Source organism: Heliangelus exortis, chromosome 2 (assembly GCF_036169615.1).
Source record: "Heliangelus exortis chromosome 2, bHelExo1.hap1, whole genome shotgun sequence".
Classification (NCBI taxonomy): Eukaryota; Metazoa; Chordata; class Aves; order Apodiformes; family Trochilidae; genus Heliangelus; species Heliangelus exortis.
The window spans coordinates 97601950-97621100 of NC_092423.1; the positions used below are offsets into that span (position 1 = coordinate 97601950).

Consider the following 19151-nt stretch of genomic DNA (forward strand, 5'->3'; position numbering starts at 1 on the left):
TGGCCAGAGCCATAGCTTCATAAAGGCCTGGAGCTGGAATAGCAGCCAAAACGTGTGCCAGAGCCACAGTAGTCTCCCAAGCAGGGAGCCAAAGCCGTGATCTGGTAGCAAGCCAGTGGCAAAGTAGCTGCCTCAAGTGGAACCAGAACTGAAGTTCTTAGCAGGGACCAACATCAAGCCAGAGGTTGTCATAGCCCAACAAAGGGGCAAAACCAAAACTGCAATCAGGTATCAGGCTGGAACCACACTGGCCCAAAACAGGGATGAAGCCAAATCTGTGGCCTGAGTAATGACTGGAGGCAAAGTTGTGGATTAAGATGTGGCTGGAGACAAAGTCACAACTCAAGATGGGCCCAGAGCCAAAGCCGAATCACAGAAGCCTCCTGAGGAGAGTCCAGAGCCTAAGTCTGGCCAGGGCCAAAGTAGCCACCTGAACAATGGCCAAAACCAAAGTTGTGGCCAAAGATGAGACCAGAGCCAAATTTCAGAGCAAGATGGGGCCAAGGAAAAGTCTTTGCCCAATGTTGGGTAATACCAGGCAGAAGCCAGAGTCACAGACTGAGATGGGGCAGAGCAGAAGTCAAGGATCAAACAGAGGTCAAAGTAGGCACAAAAGCAATGGCTGCATCTGAAGAAAAGTTCAAAGCCAGGGCCACTAAAAATAATGGCATGAACAAGGGCCAGAGCCACTTGCAGTCAAGTTTCTGCCATAGCTGAAGGTGCAGCCTAGATAGGAGTTGAAGCCACACTTTTCCCACAAGCAGGGCTGGAGCCAAAGTCAAAAAAAACCACATTTTTTCTGATTGTATTGCCTTCAGGGTGTCAGAGCATTGTGCTGCATTTGTCCTTGTTCATTACTTACCATCAGCAACAATAATAATTAGAGAGTCATAATTATCCCCTGGCAATTATCTGGCTATTTTCATGAAGAAGATCTTAAGAAGTACACATCTTGATTCCATAAGCCCTCAGGGCAATATGCAACGTTAAGTTTGGGCCTGAGGTTGATGAATTGATTGGACAATCCCAGAGAAGGGACCACAGAGGAGATTATAGAGACTTGTTTAGGAATAAAAAAAGAACAAAAAAACCCAGGCCTGATGCAGCAAGGGAAGAGTTTCATGAATGGATGTAATTAAAGATTTTCGTCTGTTTCTCAGTATAGCAAGACTAACCTCTTCTATGGATGCGGTGCTCCAAGGTCCCACCAGGTGTCCCAGTAGAATCTCAGGAATGGTGCTCTGACCAGCCTGGATCAGTGCTACTGCTCCAAAGGTGGGCAACCACCCCCTGGCTATGCCAGGTGTGAGCCTTTTATTGGCCCCCTAATCCCGCTCATGCGCAGTAGGGGCCTGCCCTAATTAGGCACAGGTGGGCTTCACACGAGGTCAAACCCACTACCTGGCAATTAGTGGCACCTGGTTACCTCATGTCACTACATCTCAGTGTGACCAAGTAGCCAAGAAGAGCTGAAACTGCACTTAAGAGGAAACCCTTAGTGCTTTTAAAATGTTTTTCTTTATGTTTTATTTTTTAAAAGGTATTGTTTAAAAAACAAAAGCAAACAAACAAAAGTCAGCAAATCTTTTACTTCTTCTATGCAGACCTGGTATAACTCACTGACAGCTGCCCAGGTGCCAGATGGAGACTTCCCTGTGACTGGCTGCAGCTCCGTGGGTGCTCAGAGGGCATTTGCTCCTCACAGACACAGCAGCAAACACAGCCACAGGGGTACTGGCTGTCACAACACTGCTCACCTCTGAAGATGAAGCATCATTTCTCTAAACCTCATCCAGTACCTTAAAGAGCAGTCCTGCACAGGAAAAGAGAGGCTCAGGCAATCCCCTGTGTCACAGCGCTCTGGGAAAGCAGAACATGGATGAGCTGAGGCAGACAGCACTGGGTGCTGCTGGCAAGATCTCATCTGCAGCCTCTGGGCCTCAGCAGCCCCGTGTGGCAATGGATCAGCCCATAGAGGGGCTCAGCTGCTGCCAACCACTGGTGTGATCATGTTGGGTCACCAATGGAATAAATCCAGGTTCAGCATAGCTGGGACCTGATTACATTGCCACAGTTTACTAACGTTGTATGTAGTAACGTAGTCATGTTTCTCAATCATCCTGAAGTTTTTGAGGCAACTCTGTTGGCAGTCTGACTTGTTGCAGAATCAGGTAGTCTGTGTCCTCCTCCTTTTAAGCTTGTGCTGAATAAAGCAGGCCATGCTCTTTTGCCATCAGAATGGAGTCATGAAGCTGAAGTAACCTTCACTTGAGATGCTGCCTTGACTTCATTAGAATTGCAGTTGCTATCCTACTCCTAATCTAAACAGCCTGTACTAAATACACAAGCTGCAATTCTACAATTCTACCACATGGTCTTTTTTTTTTTTTTTTAAATTCCTTCATATGGGTTTGCTCATAAATGCCAAAAGAGTTGCTGGAGAGCTCATAAGGATGTGGATCCTAAAGAGTACAAGAGAAGATGGGAGATGGGAAGTGATGCTGTACTTGCTCTTCATGCTGAATAGGATGTGTGGTGAGTGGTGCTGAGTGCCACCAGCTGCCACCAACAGCAAATGAGAGCTGATTCAGAGCTTCTGTCCCCCCAAAGCAGGTTTCTGCACACAGTTAGAGCCTTCAGTGACCTCCTAGATGTGGCTGCTTTAATGCAGAAGGAAGAATTTTAGTCAGGGAATGGAAATTTTGCAGCCTTGGCTGACTGATAGCTGATGCTTCAGTTCACCACTTACCTGAGTTTAATGTTCATCCTAGATTAGCTTCGGAAAGCCATGAATGTAAAGAGAACACACCATAATTTTGTATAAGGAGTACCCCCAAGTTCTGCCTAATGTCACTATCAGTATATTTTATACTGCTGGGTTGTTGTGCAGCAGTCATCTATCTGAACAATATATACATCTCTGCACACAATCTGCTTTTAAAAAAACCAGAATTGCCAGTGTGCAAGCATCACTTAAATTACAGCTGCACAATTCACCTGAGAACAGTTTTACCACAGACAGGTACTTTACTTCTTCTGTGTTACTGTGAGATGCTGATCTTTGTGTACCTGATACCATTTTCCTGACAGAGGATAATTTTACAGTGAAATGGCTCTCTCTCTCCCCTAGCACATGGTCAGAGTGAGCATGCATATTTTCTTATCTACAGGTCTAATATGAGCAGAATATACAGCACATTTTCTTCAGGTGAGAGGGCTTGCATGTTGGGTAGCTAATGGGGTTATCACTCAGCCATAGGGCTTTTAACATGCACCAGAGCACCTCTCACTGAGAAGCTGTGACACCTCACACTGCACCAGCACCCACCCAAAACAAATACGGGCAAAGTAATTATCAGTGCTTTTGATCTGCAGAAGGAAGGGGCCAGAGGAACCAGACAGACTTTGCAGTCAGTCAGTCAAGCCTTACCTGTTGGGCTTTTCCTGACAAAACTGTAGTGAAAGTCACCAGATCATCAGCTTTTCCCCCAGGAGCTATAAAGTTTGCAGCTGTAAGCAAATTTTATAGCACTTAACAATCCTAACCCCATTGTCTGGAAAGAGCCACCTCCTATAGGATTTGCTGTTGCCATAAACCCTGCTGAATGACTATGCAAGCACAATCCTGTTTTTATATTCAACTTATATGGCTTCTTCACCAAGTAAAGCCAACTAGGGCAATCTTGCCTCAGCTTATGAAATATTCACAGCATTGTAACACAGTTTTGGGTGGATGCATAGACACAGGGACATGCAATAAGCTGGAACATTCTCACTGCTTCCTGATAAAAACGGCTTTTTTTTTTTTCTTTTTCCCCTAAGAGATTCTTGCTGCCCAGGGTTAAATGTAGGTCAAGCTGTCTGAGCCCATGTCTGTGGCACGGAGTGGGATTAAACTGGAATTTTCCACTTGACTGTCAATCACTGTAATGTCTGCAAATGTTAAATTAATCTGAAGTGATCTGGTGTTGGCATCTAAAGGAGAGGCTCAAGGATGGCATTTTGGCCTCCATGAAAAAAGATGCCCTCTTTCTCTGGATGAGGGATGGCTTCATCCTGGCTGTTTGCTGAAATCCCTGTATGAGACAGCAGTACCTGAGTGTGAGAAGTGAGCAGGGACTGGACCTGCAACTCCCAGGTGGAGGGACACAGAAGGGTGGCAGCAGGAAGGTTACTCCCAGCACCCCCACAGACTGCGCTGCGACCGACTGTGTCCTTCTTGACACCTTTCTTCATCCTGAAAATATTAAAGGGTATAAAATATTTTACAGTAAGCATCTTACAGTTTACATATTAGTCCCTTTTAATTAAGGAGAACAAGCCTCCAACATGCTACCCCTCCGGATGTAGTTAGAACATCCAGCAGGATCCCAGCAGAGCTGCCTTTGGCATAGCTTGTGATGGACATCAGCGAGAGATCACGCAGTCCTGCCAACTTAAGTAATGTACTCAGGGCAGCTTGGAACACCTAACGTAAGCAGTAACAGGCAGTTTAATAGCAGCAAGTACAGCACAGAGTTTTTCCCTTGGGTTTTGAAACATTCTGAGGACAAGTAATATTACTGACAATACAGGGTACTGAGAAACTCAGCTCATCCGTTTCACCACACGCGAAAGAGAATTCCGTATCTCAGCTCTAATACCCCTTCTCAGAAGGGGATTGCTTCTCAGAAGCAATCATCTGGCCATCAGTCTGGAAAAAAAAATGTAGAAAACAAGAAACAATAACAAAAATCATGCAAGTTTTTATCATCTTCTGTGCAATGCAAACTGCACAAAAGCAGGGCAGCACCACAGTAGAAGTGAGCTCTTGGAACAGGATTCAGCAGTAAGGTTTTTAAAATGTGCATTTTAATTAGAGCTCATTTAAAGCACAACTGATCAAAACAGTGATAATGAGAGAAGCCTAATTAATTTCTGTCTAAGTAACGAAGTCTCATTACAGAGTGGTCTTAGGAAAAAAAGGGCTTGGGATGTTAAAAACAGGGTGTTTGTAATGAGACGCAATGCTGCTGGGAGCCTGGAAGCCAGACCCAGAGGTTTCACAGGACTGCAGCAGCCACTGTATTAATCTTTTAACAGGAAAAAGTAACCCTACTGAGATGAGACATCCCATTCGTAGCTGAGTTCTGAGTTGCAACCATTGGCAGAGATATTAAAACACAATCAAACAGAATGGCATATTACAAAACAAATATAAATACAATTAAAACCAGATTAAGTAAAAGATCAAAAGAAAATGCGGCTTCCAGGGAGTTCAGGGTTCAGGCAGCAGAGGAGGAGCAGCAGCTTGGAGATTTGGAGCACTTCTAAGGACTAAAGAACTAGTGGTTTTCTAAGTACTAAAGAATTAAAATGCTGTAGATGGGGAACAGCTAACTCAGGGTGGTTATAGGAAAAGAAAATGGCTACTTTTGATCCAAAAATAAGTATTGCAGCACTTAAAGGGCCAAGCCATTTGAAAAGGACAGCAGCAAGGGGAACAACCCCTGGTTGCTATCTGAGGCTGATGTAAAGGCTGCTCTCTAACCAGAGGACCAGAACTGGGCTGGGACTGCTGTGGTTCCGCAACAGACCCTCTCCTTCTTGAAAAGATCTCTGAGAAAGCCCCAGGTTGGAATGAAATGAAATTAAAACCTCCCTCTAAGCATCGCATCTCCACACTGGAGGGATCAAGCTGCAGCAAGCACAGGGACAGGCACAAAATAAAGGACAGGAGAACGGTTTTATTAACAGTCATGCTAAATAAAGCACCACTTTATACTTAAATGGAAATTAACTGCTCTGTTAAAGAAAAAAACAAATCTTTCCTAGTCTTGTTCAGCTTTATTACAGCAAAGTGACAGGTACCAACCATGGATAGTTCGATCTACCTTGCAGAGATGAGTATTACCAAAGCCAAGTGTCTTTCATGGGACCCTTTTGTCTAGTTTCTTACTAACTGCAGCACCCCTCTATTCCACCCCAGTACTGGACCACAACTGCTCTTGTTCTAGGTGCTGGCCCAAGCATTCCTCAGGTTTCTTAAGCCAGGCTGTGCTTCCTCCTCCCACAAGCCATATCTTGAATCTTCCTCTTTTTTAACCAATTTTTGCAACGCAATGATGTGAGACCATCGCTTATCCCCCTGCTGCCCAGGCAGCACTGACGTGCCAGAGGCAGTCACCAGCGCCCAGTGCTTTAAATGGGATAGAGGGGAGTTGTTACCTTCAAGGAACTGAGATCAGGAGCCTTGAGATGAAGTCCTTGGGCTTAACTCCAGTGTGTGACAGGCAGGTGCTGTAACAGCCTCCTCCTTCTCCAGACCATCCCATGGCACAAGAAGGGCAGGAACACCTCAAATCATCCCGGTATTCATCACCAAAGGGTGAGGGTCAGAACAATGACACAAAATCCTCATCAGACATCCATTTCCCAGGGCCCTCTCACATGTTTTAAGGAATCAGAGGATGGACTCAGTCCTTAATGATCAGCTACCTGGTGCCCAGCAGCAAACCAGCATGGGAAAATTACAAGTCCTTGTTTTACATAAGGCCACTCTAGTGTTTTACCTTTCTCATTGTTGGGTTTTTTTTTCACTTCAAAGAGAAAATAAATTCAACAGGAGACAAATGCATTTCATGATTTTTAATAATTTTGTGCCATGGTTTAACCACAGCATATTAAGAACAAGCATAAAATCTGTATTTAAAACTAACAACAGCACTTAGAGCAACATCTTCCTTTAAAAGTATTGCAATAAACAGACCTTAGGTCTAAAAACTAGGACATCACCATTTGCTCAATTAAAAGAGTCAGATACACAACAGTTGAAATATTTTCTTGTATATAACTGGGAGTTACTGTGGAAAATTAAACAACAAATTAATTGTCTTAAAAGGAAAGTAAAATTTAAAAATAAAATAGTAAAGCAAGCCAGGTTTGTCATAGCATCACATGAACAGCTATTGAGAAATTCCAATACAGTTGTAAAAAGACTTACTGTTTTTAATAGGTTTTGTGGGTTTTTTAGCAACAATAAAATTTAAAAGAAAGATTAAATACTGTTGATAGTGCTGTACATATTTCAGGATAGCTTGAAACAAACCGGACAAAAATAAAAGATGTGTTGAAAACGTGATCTTGAAAGCCACAAGGTTGGAAATACAAAAAGATCCATACAGCAATAAAGCATTTTACACTGTAAAATAACTAGCAAGAAACAACAAAGAAAGGGTCAACACTCTGAAAACAGGCATTTGATGGTTAACTTTAAGTGTAACAGCCTGACTGATGTACATACCATGGTGAAACGCTCTGAGCACAGCAGCACGGGGCAGTTTGTAGCTTTACAAAGATAAAACCCCCATCAACGCTTATGTAGCATTTGTACTGTAAGTAGAAAAATTTGCTAAAGAATATTAAAGTGAAATACTTGTTGTTCTTATTAGTAGTATTTTTGCTGTCCAGGCCTACGATGTCTGAGGCTCTCATAACTTCTGCTTAGACTTCTTTTCAAAATCTTGGCTGCCTGCTGTGCTTTGTGGGCAATGTGAGCACAGCTCTGGATACACCGGGTAAGCCAGGCTGCTCCCCCACTGCAGCTCCAAAGCAAGTCAGTGCCTCTAAAAGCAGACGTGCTTGTGTTTGGTCCACTCAATATGCAAGTTTTGTTCTGATAAACCCTACCCTGGATTCCTCCAGCAGGAGGTTTGCTCTGTACAGTCTTCCTAGTCAAAGCCTGGGTTTTTTTTTGTTTTGTTTGTTTTCCTTCCTCCCTTCATGCACAGAAGTGGTACTGCAGTGCAAACCGAAGCGTGAAGGTGGCCAGGCAAGGCAGACACCCAAAACAATTCCTTATGCCTGGACAAACAATAAACGAGTTAAGAAATGAGAGTCATGGAATATGTGTATTTCCTAATGGTACATGCTGACCGGTGGAACAGCTCAATACATAGTGGGATTGACACAAGTTACCTGGGCCTGATGATGCGGAACTGGCCATAAGAAATTACACACATCTGAAAAGAGGAAATAAAAGCAAAACCCAGAACAACCATGATCAACATTCAGATACAGGACTCCTGTGAGGGATTTTAAAAGATATTTACAGACAAGCATGTAAATGATATTTCAGGCTGACAGAAGTCGAGGACTGTGCTGCAAGGCACAATCCTTGTGTGTGATGGACCAGACCAAGAGTTCCCTCAAACCAGAGGAAGCCTCGCCATTGACTTCGCTGGGCCTCAGATAAAGACCCCTGAGTTTTATCATAGCCTTTATCTAGTCATCTGAAAAAAAACCAAACAAAAATGCCATTCAAATGTATCTCAACATGCTGCTACCTTACATCTGTGGTTAAAGCCTGACAAATACAAAAAAAGCTACATATAGACATGAATATCTACGAAAGATTAGTCGGTATCCATCTGTGAGAGGAGAAGTTTGTCTGGGACCGATAAACTTCTATGTCACCCACCATCCTGGGAGAGTTAGAACAAACAGTTTAGAAAAATAAGTACAGCATCTGCAAGTCTCTACACTAGAACTTCATGTTGAGTTTTCCTGAGGTATTTGCTTTTCCAAAGAGCCCGTGCCGAGAGCCGGACAGCCTAACGCATGGAGATGCCCGGGCAGAACCACACTGCTGAGGGAGCCTGGCAAAAAGTTCCGGTGTCAAACGACTTTCCACACTGCTTCCTGCACTGGCTCTGCACAGGTTTTTCTCCATAATCCCAAATAAGAGCCTGGGTTAAGCCACTGTGCTGCCAGGGGCCAACGCAGCAGCAGCAGCAGCAGCAGCGCTGCCAACTCAAAAGCTCCCGCTCAAACCCTGCACTTCCCTCACTACCAACTCGAGGCTTTTCTTCTCTGCCTTCAAGGTTTGCACCCCTGCAGCCACAGAGGTCACCAGCACCAGAACCAGCACCAGCACCATCAACCAGTGTGCACCAGCAGGATCAGGTACCAGCAGTGGGCATAGAGCAAGGGCTGGCTGGTGTCACAGAACTCTCCTTGGCCTAGCTTTGATCTGGCAGGGACAGTTTGGGCCACTTGCCACACGTCTGAGCTTCACTTCAAATCTAGGATGTGGATAAAGAGATTCCAAAGGTTTTAGCTCATTTTAAGTTTGTTTGTTTGTTTTTTTCAAAAAAGGTAATAAAGGATAATAATAAATAACGTATCTGCTGGAGATGTAGTAAAATAATACTGGTCCAGCTCAGCAATAGTGAGCCAACAACCAAAAAGCATCTAGTTGCAAGGTTAAAGCTGTGCAGGTTTGGATGTTTTATGTTTTTATCTTTTTCCTAAAGTGACACATTTTAAAAAAAAACAAACAACAAACACAACAGATCTTCACAGCAAAGATGCATCAAACGACCAATTGCTATACACGGGGTAGTCAAAAAGGATTTGTTCAAATTTTTTCCCTTATGGTATTATATTGATATTTAATAGGAAAATAAAATACATAGACTTTTTGTCATTTGTATGCATTCATTTGCAAATTCTTCTACAAAAAAAGGACCAAGCACAGGAGGTGGCATTCACAAAGTCTATGCCATTTTTTTGTGTGTGTTAAAATTGGTATCATCTATACATTATCTTACAGTATTAACATCTATTTGTTTTTGTATGTTTGTTTGTTCTACCCATTGGGTAGGATATGTGCATAATATATTCAAGTTATACACAGCACCGTACAAAGAAAAAACAAAACAAAACAGGAAAAGAGACAGACAACTGAAAAAGCACCATTTTAAGTGAGGCACAACAAAGGTGGGGGTGTAAGGCCTGATCCAAAGCCCCCTGAAGTGGACAAGAGCCTTCCTACTACCTTCACCAGGCTTTGGATCAGGCCCTCTCAAGTGCAAGGGGATTCCTATCTGCTCAGACTTGAACATGAGGCACCTTAGTTGCTTGCAAACTACCTACATGCAAACCTCCTCAAAATTATATCTAATATGGACGAATACAATTTATTAATCAAACTACCACAGCAGACAGACGAGCACAAGCCAAGGAGAGAAAGGAGGGAGAAAGGAGACAGCTTTGTCCCCGGTGAGGTCCTACACATAGGTTGTTTCAGAAAGCTCACACACCAAACCATTTAAAACAGCAGCAGCAGCAGCAGCAGCAGCAGCAGCAGCAGCGAAGAAATGAGAGTCACCTCTAGCAGTAAATCACAGGGGAGAGAAGGGGGGAGCATCTGGGTTATGAGTTTGTTTGCTTATTGTTAACCAACACAAAAAGGTAATCTCTTTTACAGCAAGAAAGCGGCGCTAGCCATGCCCAGGTTGCCTTTGTTCAGCCTGAAAAGTGAAGAGGCAAGGCAGAAGTAAGAGCCAGGTGAGAGTTTGCAAAACTTCTCAACACAACCCCGTGCTTGGCTTTCCTTTCTGAAAGCAGCAGAAATACAGCAAGTGGTTACAAAAATGGCATTGGCAGCCCTGAAATTCATTTAATGCAAGTAGCTGGGATTTCAAGGGAACCCCAGCAGACTCCTCCACTGCACGTCTGGGGTACTGAGTAGTGCAGGAAAACAATTCACCAAAACTGAGCCATCACCTACACTTGGGCTGGCTGGGAAGAGGCAGTGCAGGTCTGATGCAGTTTTTGGAGGCTGAACTTAGTGGTGCAGCTTCTGCCAATTCCCCAAGCAGAGCCTTACCAAGGAAATGATTATTTTGCTGGTGCAAGTGTGCCCGCTGGGGCTTTTGCCAGCATAGCAATGGCAACCAGAGGTTGGTCAAAAGGTAATTTACACCCCTGATTAATGAGCACAGACCGGCAAGCAATATCTTAGGTATGAAAAAAAAACTTATTAAATCTTATCAATATTTTCAGCCGGGCAACTCTCAAAACTTTAAACTCAGTTTCCTGACAAAACATACAGAAAAGAGTCCTCCACCAGGACACCTCTATGTCCAACAAGTTCTCATCACAAGGAACTTGACCACACTCTGAAAGCCCTGAACAGGTCTCAAACAAACCACCAGGAGTTCCTCTTTCCAGGGATTTAAACAATCAACACATTTAGAGCTAATTTAAGAGAATAAATTGTGCTGGTTGGCAAACTGGCAGCAACACAGTGCAGGAAAAGATCAGATATGTCTAGGTAAATTGTCTGCAACGACCTTTGTCTAAAAAGCAAAGATGTAATCAAAAGCCAGCCTTCATCTGAACCCACTGTATGAATGAACCACTTGGTTCTCAGCATCAGCTAAGCTTGAAAAAACACGCTTCTGAGATTCAGAGTACTGAGCTACCTTTCCTCTCTGTACATCAGAACACCAGGTCTACGTAAGGGTTGCCCCAAAAGCACAAGGATTTTTCAAAGTTCACCCAAAAGGACAGAGCTGTTGGGTGGAAGATGTGCTAACGCACCAGGTCACAGGCAGCAAGAAACTTCCCTACTGATAAAACCAGAGCCATGACATCTACAGGACTGAAAAGTAAATATTCCTCATGCACCCAGCTGTTTGACAAATGAGCTGTCATCGTTCCTGAGAGCACAATCCAACAGCCATTTAGCACTTCTGGAAGGTGACTATGGAATAGTAACTAATATATAGATAATAAAGGATCCAGGACTAAGTTTGGATGCAGGTATGTATACACACAAATGTGCATGGACATGAGTGAATGGCAATGACCAAAGAGAGCTTGTGAATAATCCTAAATACCTTCATATGTACCAGCAAGCCTATTGTCTCTCCTTGGAGGAAGTTAAAAAAAAGAAGGAAAAGTTTATCTATTTTTTTTTGCCTATGAAGTCAGGCTACCTTAGCTACCATGAGCGTACGGGGCTCAGAGTCAGAGAAAGGTCAGGCATCAATCTGCTCCAAACCATTCCTTACAGATCAAAGAGTCAGTTTTAAGGCCCAATATCTCACTACCTGGCAGGGCTAGAAACCAATTCTTCAGACAGTGCTGCTCCAGACAGCCTACACATGGGACTCTCCAGCAGGACAAGGCTTTCTTCCCTACTGCAAAGAAAGTGCATTCTTTCAGAAACAATGTCATCTCCTTTCCTGAACCACATTCACAGGAAAAAAAAAAAAAATCGCATATTAGAAAGAATGTATTTCTGCAACACAAAAAATTCAGAGATTTGGGATAACAGAAGCAGCTTCCAGCTAGGAAAAATGGGTGGGAGAATTGGGTAAGCAGTAATAAAAAGCCAAATGAAGCACAGCTTGACCCATAGTTCCTGCAGACTGCATGACTGCAGAAACACAAATGCCTTCCTTACTAGCCATCAACAGCTTGCACATCGGCCACGCATCCGAGTTTTAAAACTTAAAAGGAAAAAGCCTGCTCTAACAGTCACATCAGGCTGAAACTGGGTTAAGTTCATCAGTGACAAGAGTAGGAGTAGACTAAGAAAGTCTTTCCTGACAAAAACAACCTCCTTGGCAAAGTACTGTGAATTCTGCACATGCCACACGTGACAGGAAAGGGATCTGAACGCTGCTCTGGGGACTGGGTGCTTTGCCTTCATACCCTCACATCTTTCAAGCAGTGCCACACATGCAGAACCTCCTTGTACAGCAGGAAGGTGAAGCCAGCCACAACCAGGCTAAATGCACATCCAGAATTAGAGCCGAGTGCTCCATCAGGAATCTGGGACAGAAACTTCTTTTCTGTTGCTAAACCCCCCTGCCTTTTCCAGCCCTGCAAGATCACAGGAAAACACCAAAGATAGGGCATATTTAGCACCAACAAGGGAGCCATGCCAAGCCACATAAGGGGAGAGGAAACCTTTGCAGCAGGATAGAGGTCACAACGCTTTATCTCCTAAAGGTACATTTTTTTAAAAATTATCTTTTAACTCAAAAATTTCTGAAGCAGGGACATCACTAGACTGAATTTTGAGAAGACGGCTTACTGGGTAAAGGTCAGGAGATGCAACCAGAATTCAGGTTAATATGATCTATTAATACATTTATTTATACGATCAGTTTCTAAACCTGTAGAGATTGCTAGTTCTAGCTAACGCTGATATTCCTTCCTTAAGCATCCTGCTCTGTAAGCAAGGGCACATTTCTCACTGCAACAAAAGCAGGAAAACACACACAGTTGCAACATTGTACTATTGAGGGCACCTCCATCAGAAATCACTGATACTCATCAGAAAATACCTCCTTGAAGAGGCTCCAAAACAAAAGAAGCAGGCTGCAAGCTCACCTACAGCAAGCAACAGGTGACCACACTTTCAGAGCTGAGAGGGATGCTGGCTGCAGGTTGGACGGGAGAACAGGATGAGAGGGTGAAGAGGCAAGAGGAAATGCAACCATTAGGTGAGCAAATACTAAGTTCTTTTTAAACAAATCTTTTCTACAGAACTGGAACAGGCTACGTTTTCCATGCAAAGAAAAACTTCCTCAGTCAAGAAAAACCGAGAGAGAACAGTGTACATACAGATCACACTGGGCAATGTTCATGGGAAATGTACAAATTCACTGGCATGCAGAGATGGCAAAAGATGGCAATGAGTTGCCTGCAAACAAAGCACGTTCCCAGGAGGTGACTTTGAAGGCAACTTCAAGGCTCCCTTTGCTGAGATCTGTGCATGGGGAAAAGTTGGTATTCCAGCAGCCCAAGCCCAGCTGTTCTTGCCTGAAGGCTTCTTGGCTAAATGATCCTCATTTAGGCAACAACACAGTATCTGTGTAGGCACACATTCTCCAACTTAAAAACTCATTTCTGAAGGACAAGAAGTCACTGAAGACCAAACCAAACAGTTTCTGGTTTTGTCTTCTGTTTGGTTTTTTTCTTTTCTTTTCTTTTTTTTTTTTTTTTATTTTTATATTTTTTTTTAACTAAGAATTATGTTCGTAGGTTGTTTGTAAAAATCTAAATTCACAGCTTTTATTCCCAGGAACCAGACACGACAAGAACCCTAGCTGACTGACAGCCACTTAGTCATCTCCTAAACACCTGTCCTGTGAGTCAGAGTGGGGGGAAAAAAAAAATGTTAATCCCATCATACAGTCTCTATCTCTCCCTTCAAATACCACATAAATTAAAAGGCAGCTTTACTCTGCATTACCAGCATGACTCAGACAAAAAAAAAAAAAAAAAAAAAAAAAAAAATTACAGAGGCAAATGAGGCTGCATACTCAGACTAAGAGTTACACAAACATCTTCTAAACCCGAATAAAGCCAAATTACCTTATGAAGAAAATAATCTACACTGAGGCCCATAAAACACACACACAGTCACACATACTGTTTTGGCATTAAAACTCTGCATAGATCAAAGATGCACTTCAGTTATCAGAGCCCCGGGTGTACAGAAGTCCTGCAGAAATCCAACCTCCAGCCACGGGACCGGGCGCCAGGGCACAGCGCTCCTCGACAGCGCACTCGGGGCACTCAGTGGCTGCTGCCCATAACCAAGCACAAGGCTTCAGAAAAAGAGAAAAAAAAATCCAAAAGATCCTTAAGTGAAAAGGTCTAGGACGCCCACCCACACGCACACACGTATATATTAGGAACTGCTCAAGCTAAGACTCTAAAGGTTCTTACTTTAAGTCCGTTTCCGAAATGCATTTTAAGTGCAAGTTGTGCTTTTTCATGTGCTTGTGATGCCACTATCACCACCTGCAGACTGCCTTCCAGCCCCTGCGTGTGCTTTCACACGGACACAGCCAGGGGAGAAACACCCCACGAGCCACCTGACAGGCTGGGGAACATTTCCCAACCACTCCTAAGACCAGCACGGTGGAACGAGGGCTTACAGACACTTCAGCTAACACAGGAGTCATCTCTACACACAAGCACGGTCCTGCTGGCACCAACACAGGGAGGGAGGAGGATTTCTGCAACAGGGCCCAGAGCAAAAATGTTTGCAGTGGGAATTACTGATGCTGCTCCCGTGCTGCTGCCAGAGAGGGCACAGAACGCAGCATCGGGGTCGCTCTGGGCACTGCTGCAGAAACTTGCGTGGGGCAGGGGGGTGATGGCTACAACAGCCCCTTGGCTGCAACAGGGTGAATCTCCAGGGCTGAACCCCAATATCTGAAGGGTGAAAAGGGGAGAGAAAAGCACAACCGTGTCTCACGTATCTTTAACAGCACTGCAGGGGAAAAAAACCCACCTTGCATTTTTAAACGATTTATTGCATAACGTCATGATATGTGACTAAATACATTTCAGGCTACAGTGAGGACAAAAATCTCTAAAACCATAAGTACTGGAGATACTGCAGTATGAAAAGAATCAATAAAAATGAATGCATCTGGAATTCTGTTTTGCCGTTTATGAAACAAAGAAGTCTATGCTGCAAAATAGCTAAACCATAAGTGATGGAAAATGCTGGGATTTCATATTTGCCTTCTTCCGTCCAAAAGTCTCCAAGACACTTCATCGATGCACTGTTATTCAAATGCAAATTATTGCAAAGACAAGTTAAGTGTCCCTGTATTTCTTGATTTGTAAAAGTCAAGAGATGTTAGGCTAAGTCCTGTCCCCTTTTTCTAGCAAACCCAGGGGGAGGGGGGAAAACTCCTCCAGATTACTTCTGGGGCTCTATCATTATTCCACAGGTGAAAAGACAACATATAGAAGAACTTCACATAAAACAGTTCCCTCATATATATTTTTTTTAAAACATTAAGATAGTGCAACTTTTTAAAACACATTTATCACAACACAAATTAATTCCTTGCATTCATCTAAGTTCTCAACTTTATACCTTGGCACACAAAACAGGAATTTTGTTTCATATTAAAAAAAAATCCACACACCAGGAGAAAAAAAAAAGCAAACTGGCCAATCCTTCCCCCATTTATCTAGCAAAATCACGTTCCTCCTTCTGCCATTCAGTGAGTATAAAACAGGCTGTACAAGCCTCAATTCTGTGCTAAGTTAACTTTTAGAATTAAATAATTGAAATAGTTTATTAAAAAAAAAAAATAATATATTTCCCCCCCTCCCCCCGAAACACTGCTTGTAGACAAACTGAATGGAAGTTTGTATTTCTTTCAATCTGCTTTGCATGCAATCCCCCTGAAAGGAATCAGAAACAAAGAACTGGTTTGCACGTTTGGTTTTACTCGGTTGTACCACGTGAAACGTAACAACATTGTGCACCGGAGCAGGGGGTCGGTTCCTCCTCCAACGCTCTGCTCCCATCTCTTCTCTTCAGTTCACACACACCTGGGCAGGTGGTGACTCAGACCAGGTTCCCCCCTTTCCGGTCTTGGCCTTTGCTGGGGACTATTGTGCTCTCTGAATTGTTCTGCTGAAACTGATGAAGTCTGCTCCCCCTCTGCGAGGAAGGAGGCGTGTTGCTGTGCTGGTGATGGAAAAAAGAGGAGCCTGGGTAATGCCCCATGACCTCGCTGTACGTCGGGGGTGGTCCTTCCATCCTTCCATTACTGCTGTAGTTGGTTGCACTTATGCCCGAATTGCTGCTTGGTGGGCAGGGGCCCCCATTGTACATCGAGATGTCTATCAAGTCGCTATCAAAAATGGTTCGGTTGGGTGGTGCCCTGACAGACTCCCGGTTGAGTTCCATCTGCTGTTCTGGGTCCCGGAGCTGTAGGGTGCAGGGGCCTTGGTAGGGTGGTGGCTCTTCCCCGTCGGAGAGGGAGATGGTTGGAGGAAGGTCAATCTCATGCTGCATGTAAGGGTAAGTGGGCTGGAAGCGACTGAAACGGTCCCGCTGCATAAAAGATGGGGCGGTAAACCTGTCCCTGGACCTCGGAGCATACATGATCTGAAATGGGAAGAGAGAGACAGGTGACTCCACGCCTGAGCAAAAGCCCTGTGGCTGCTCCGCATTTACGAGGAAGGGATTAAACAGAGAAGGCTTCTCTTTGCCATCCAACTTAGCAGACTAAACCCAGCAGATCTCGTGCACGCGTGCTCCCACACACGCGCACGTGGAAAGAAGAGGTGGGAGTTGCGGGAAGGGATCTAACACGGTATCCTCAATAACAGCTTCACAAAGGGAGACCAAGACCTCACACAGCTCCTTCTGACTTTAAAATATGCAGAGCTGAGAGAAAGCAAGCCTGCCTCTATACACAGGAAACGTTTTCCATCCTGACAGTTAACTCGTCCTACAAAAATGCCCTGATGCTGACTTTCAGCTGCAGCCCACTCAGAGTTAAATGTAAATGCCCTGCATCACCAGAGAATTAAGATGGTGACTTCAGTATATTTTGTAAAGGCCTGGCATATCTCGTGCCTTCACTACCAGGGTGTATCAGTTGTCCTCCTCCCTCCTCAATTCTCAGCCAGAATTCATCCAGGGAGGACCTACGAAGCTTCTGCACTGCGAGTGGAAAAAAATGTCCCCAGCATATTAAGCCCTGCAAAAGATCAAGACTTTCTTAAGGAGAAGAGACACTCTGTGAGAAGCTATTGCTCCTCACTTGGGTCTATCCCAGAGACACACCAGCTTCTTAGATGTAGATGTATCAAAATGCTCTTCTCATTTTTTGATGCAGGCAGAGTCTTTAGCCCCGGCCCCTCACAGATCCAAGATCAACCAGCAGGCAGATTCCCTGTTGGACACAGGTGAGCTGGGACACTTGGAGCAACACACCCACAAATCATCACTGAGCTCAGAGATCTGTCAGGTCGGAGGACAGGAAACACTGGTGATGGGATATGTGTTGCAAATCCAGGAGAAACACAGGGAGAAGAGCAACTGGTCTTGCAGATTTCACTGGATAGTCAAATTACAGAGCCATCCCATGAGAAAGACACCTTCAGCCCTCACCTGTGATACAGGGAGCTGCAGCTGGATATGAGGTGGCAGGTAGGTAGAGTTTCATTCTTTTAATGAAAAATTTTCAAGCATTTAAGGAACAGTGGTTCAGGCAGGCCCAGATGTCCACATGAACCTGACTTTTGGGCTTCACTGGAAAGGCTTTATTTACTAAATTGATGCATGTTTTTGAGATAAGCCAAATATATGTTAACAGGAAAGAGAAAAGCTTATTCATGAAGATAGTAAGAAATCTAATTGTACCTCTGAAGCACCCTGGCGCGAAACTGAGCTTTCTGAAGGCCACAAGCACCCTTCCTAGAATGCAGAAAAACACAACAAAAGAGAAAAAAAATTAATCGATAACATCACCATCCTACCTCAAGTACCACAACTTCTAAGGGCTGCTCCTGCATAGGAAAAGGTGATAAACAAGTAATGTCCCACCCCTTGCTTTCCAGAACTAGAGCAACCAGCAGCTCTGCACCCAAGAAAGTCAAGCTTGGTGCATTTTACAAGTGCTGGGGCACCAGCCACAGCACTTGGGGTCACAGGCTGTGAGGGCACAGGGAGCAGCTCACAGGTAGGAAAGCATGGCAGCAGTCAGAGGAGAGAGGAGAGAGGAGAGAGGAGAGAGGAGAGAGGAGAGAGGAGAGAGGAGAGAGGAGAGAGGAGAGAGGAGAGAGGAGAGAGGAGAGAGGAGAGAGGAGAGAGGAGAGAGGAGAGAGGAGAGAGGAGAGAGGAGAGAGGAGAGAGGAGAGAGGAGAGAGGAGAGAGGAGAGAGGAGAGAGGAGAGAGGAGAGAGGAGAGAGGAGGAGACAGAAAGAGAGCCCAACATTTGCATGCTGAGCAGGCACCATTCACCTCCCAACCCAGGACAAGGCCACACCAGCACAGTTGGCAGGTTCTATGGCGCTGACCTCCCAGGCAGGGTCCTGGTAACCCACCAGAGACAAAACAGTTTGTAAAGAAACCTGGTGCCTGTAATCTCAAAGAAGTGACAGTCAAGCTAAACCCAAGTAGATTCTGGTCAAAAGTGTCGGTTGCCCAATTCCCCCCATAAAGAGTAATTAAGCATCTAAGGTTTCGGTGACCAGTTCTGCTCTTCAGCTGCTTCCCCCCAAACACCTTCTCAGGCCAAAGTATTTTCTCTGTCATGCCTTGAAAGGCTGTTCTGACAGTGTACCAGCACTCAGGGCAGAATTAAAGGATGAAAAACAACGTGTCTGTGTCAATTATTTTTCTTCTCAATTAATTCTACTGGCTTAGAGTAGCAGTAACTACTGCAATGGATTTATTTTATTGGGAAAAACCAATGCTGAAAAGGACATATTAGAGCAGCTATAAAGCACAGAACTTCAATCTTGGCACTGACCATTTCCTTGGTGCTAATTCAAATTTTATGATTTGAGAGACACAAGAAATTTCAGGATCAGGAAGGCAA

At 44.2% G+C, this 19151-nt stretch overlaps 1 protein-coding gene across 6 annotated transcripts in view; it reads right to left on the reverse strand.

Annotated features, from left to right (window-relative positions):
- Nucleotides 1-6612: 6612 nt before the first annotated feature.
- LDLRAD4 (low density lipoprotein receptor class A domain containing 4) overlaps nt 6613-19151 on the reverse strand; it is a 289376-nt gene continuing 276837 nt past the window's right edge. For 4 of the 6 annotated variants that reach the window (XM_071737095.1, XM_071737101.1, XM_071737100.1 and 1 more), the window contains 2 exons: nt 17972-18025; nt 6613-16708 (listed from right to left, as the gene is read on the reverse strand). In XM_071737095.1, the coding sequence (XP_071593196.1) occupies nt 16163-16708; nt 17972-18025 (600 nt within the window). In that variant the 3' untranslated portion in view covers nt 6613-16162. The remainder of the gene's footprint in view (nt 16709-17971; nt 18026-19151) is intronic. The other 2 variants (XM_071737096.1, XM_071737099.1) reach the window with 1 other exon arrangement.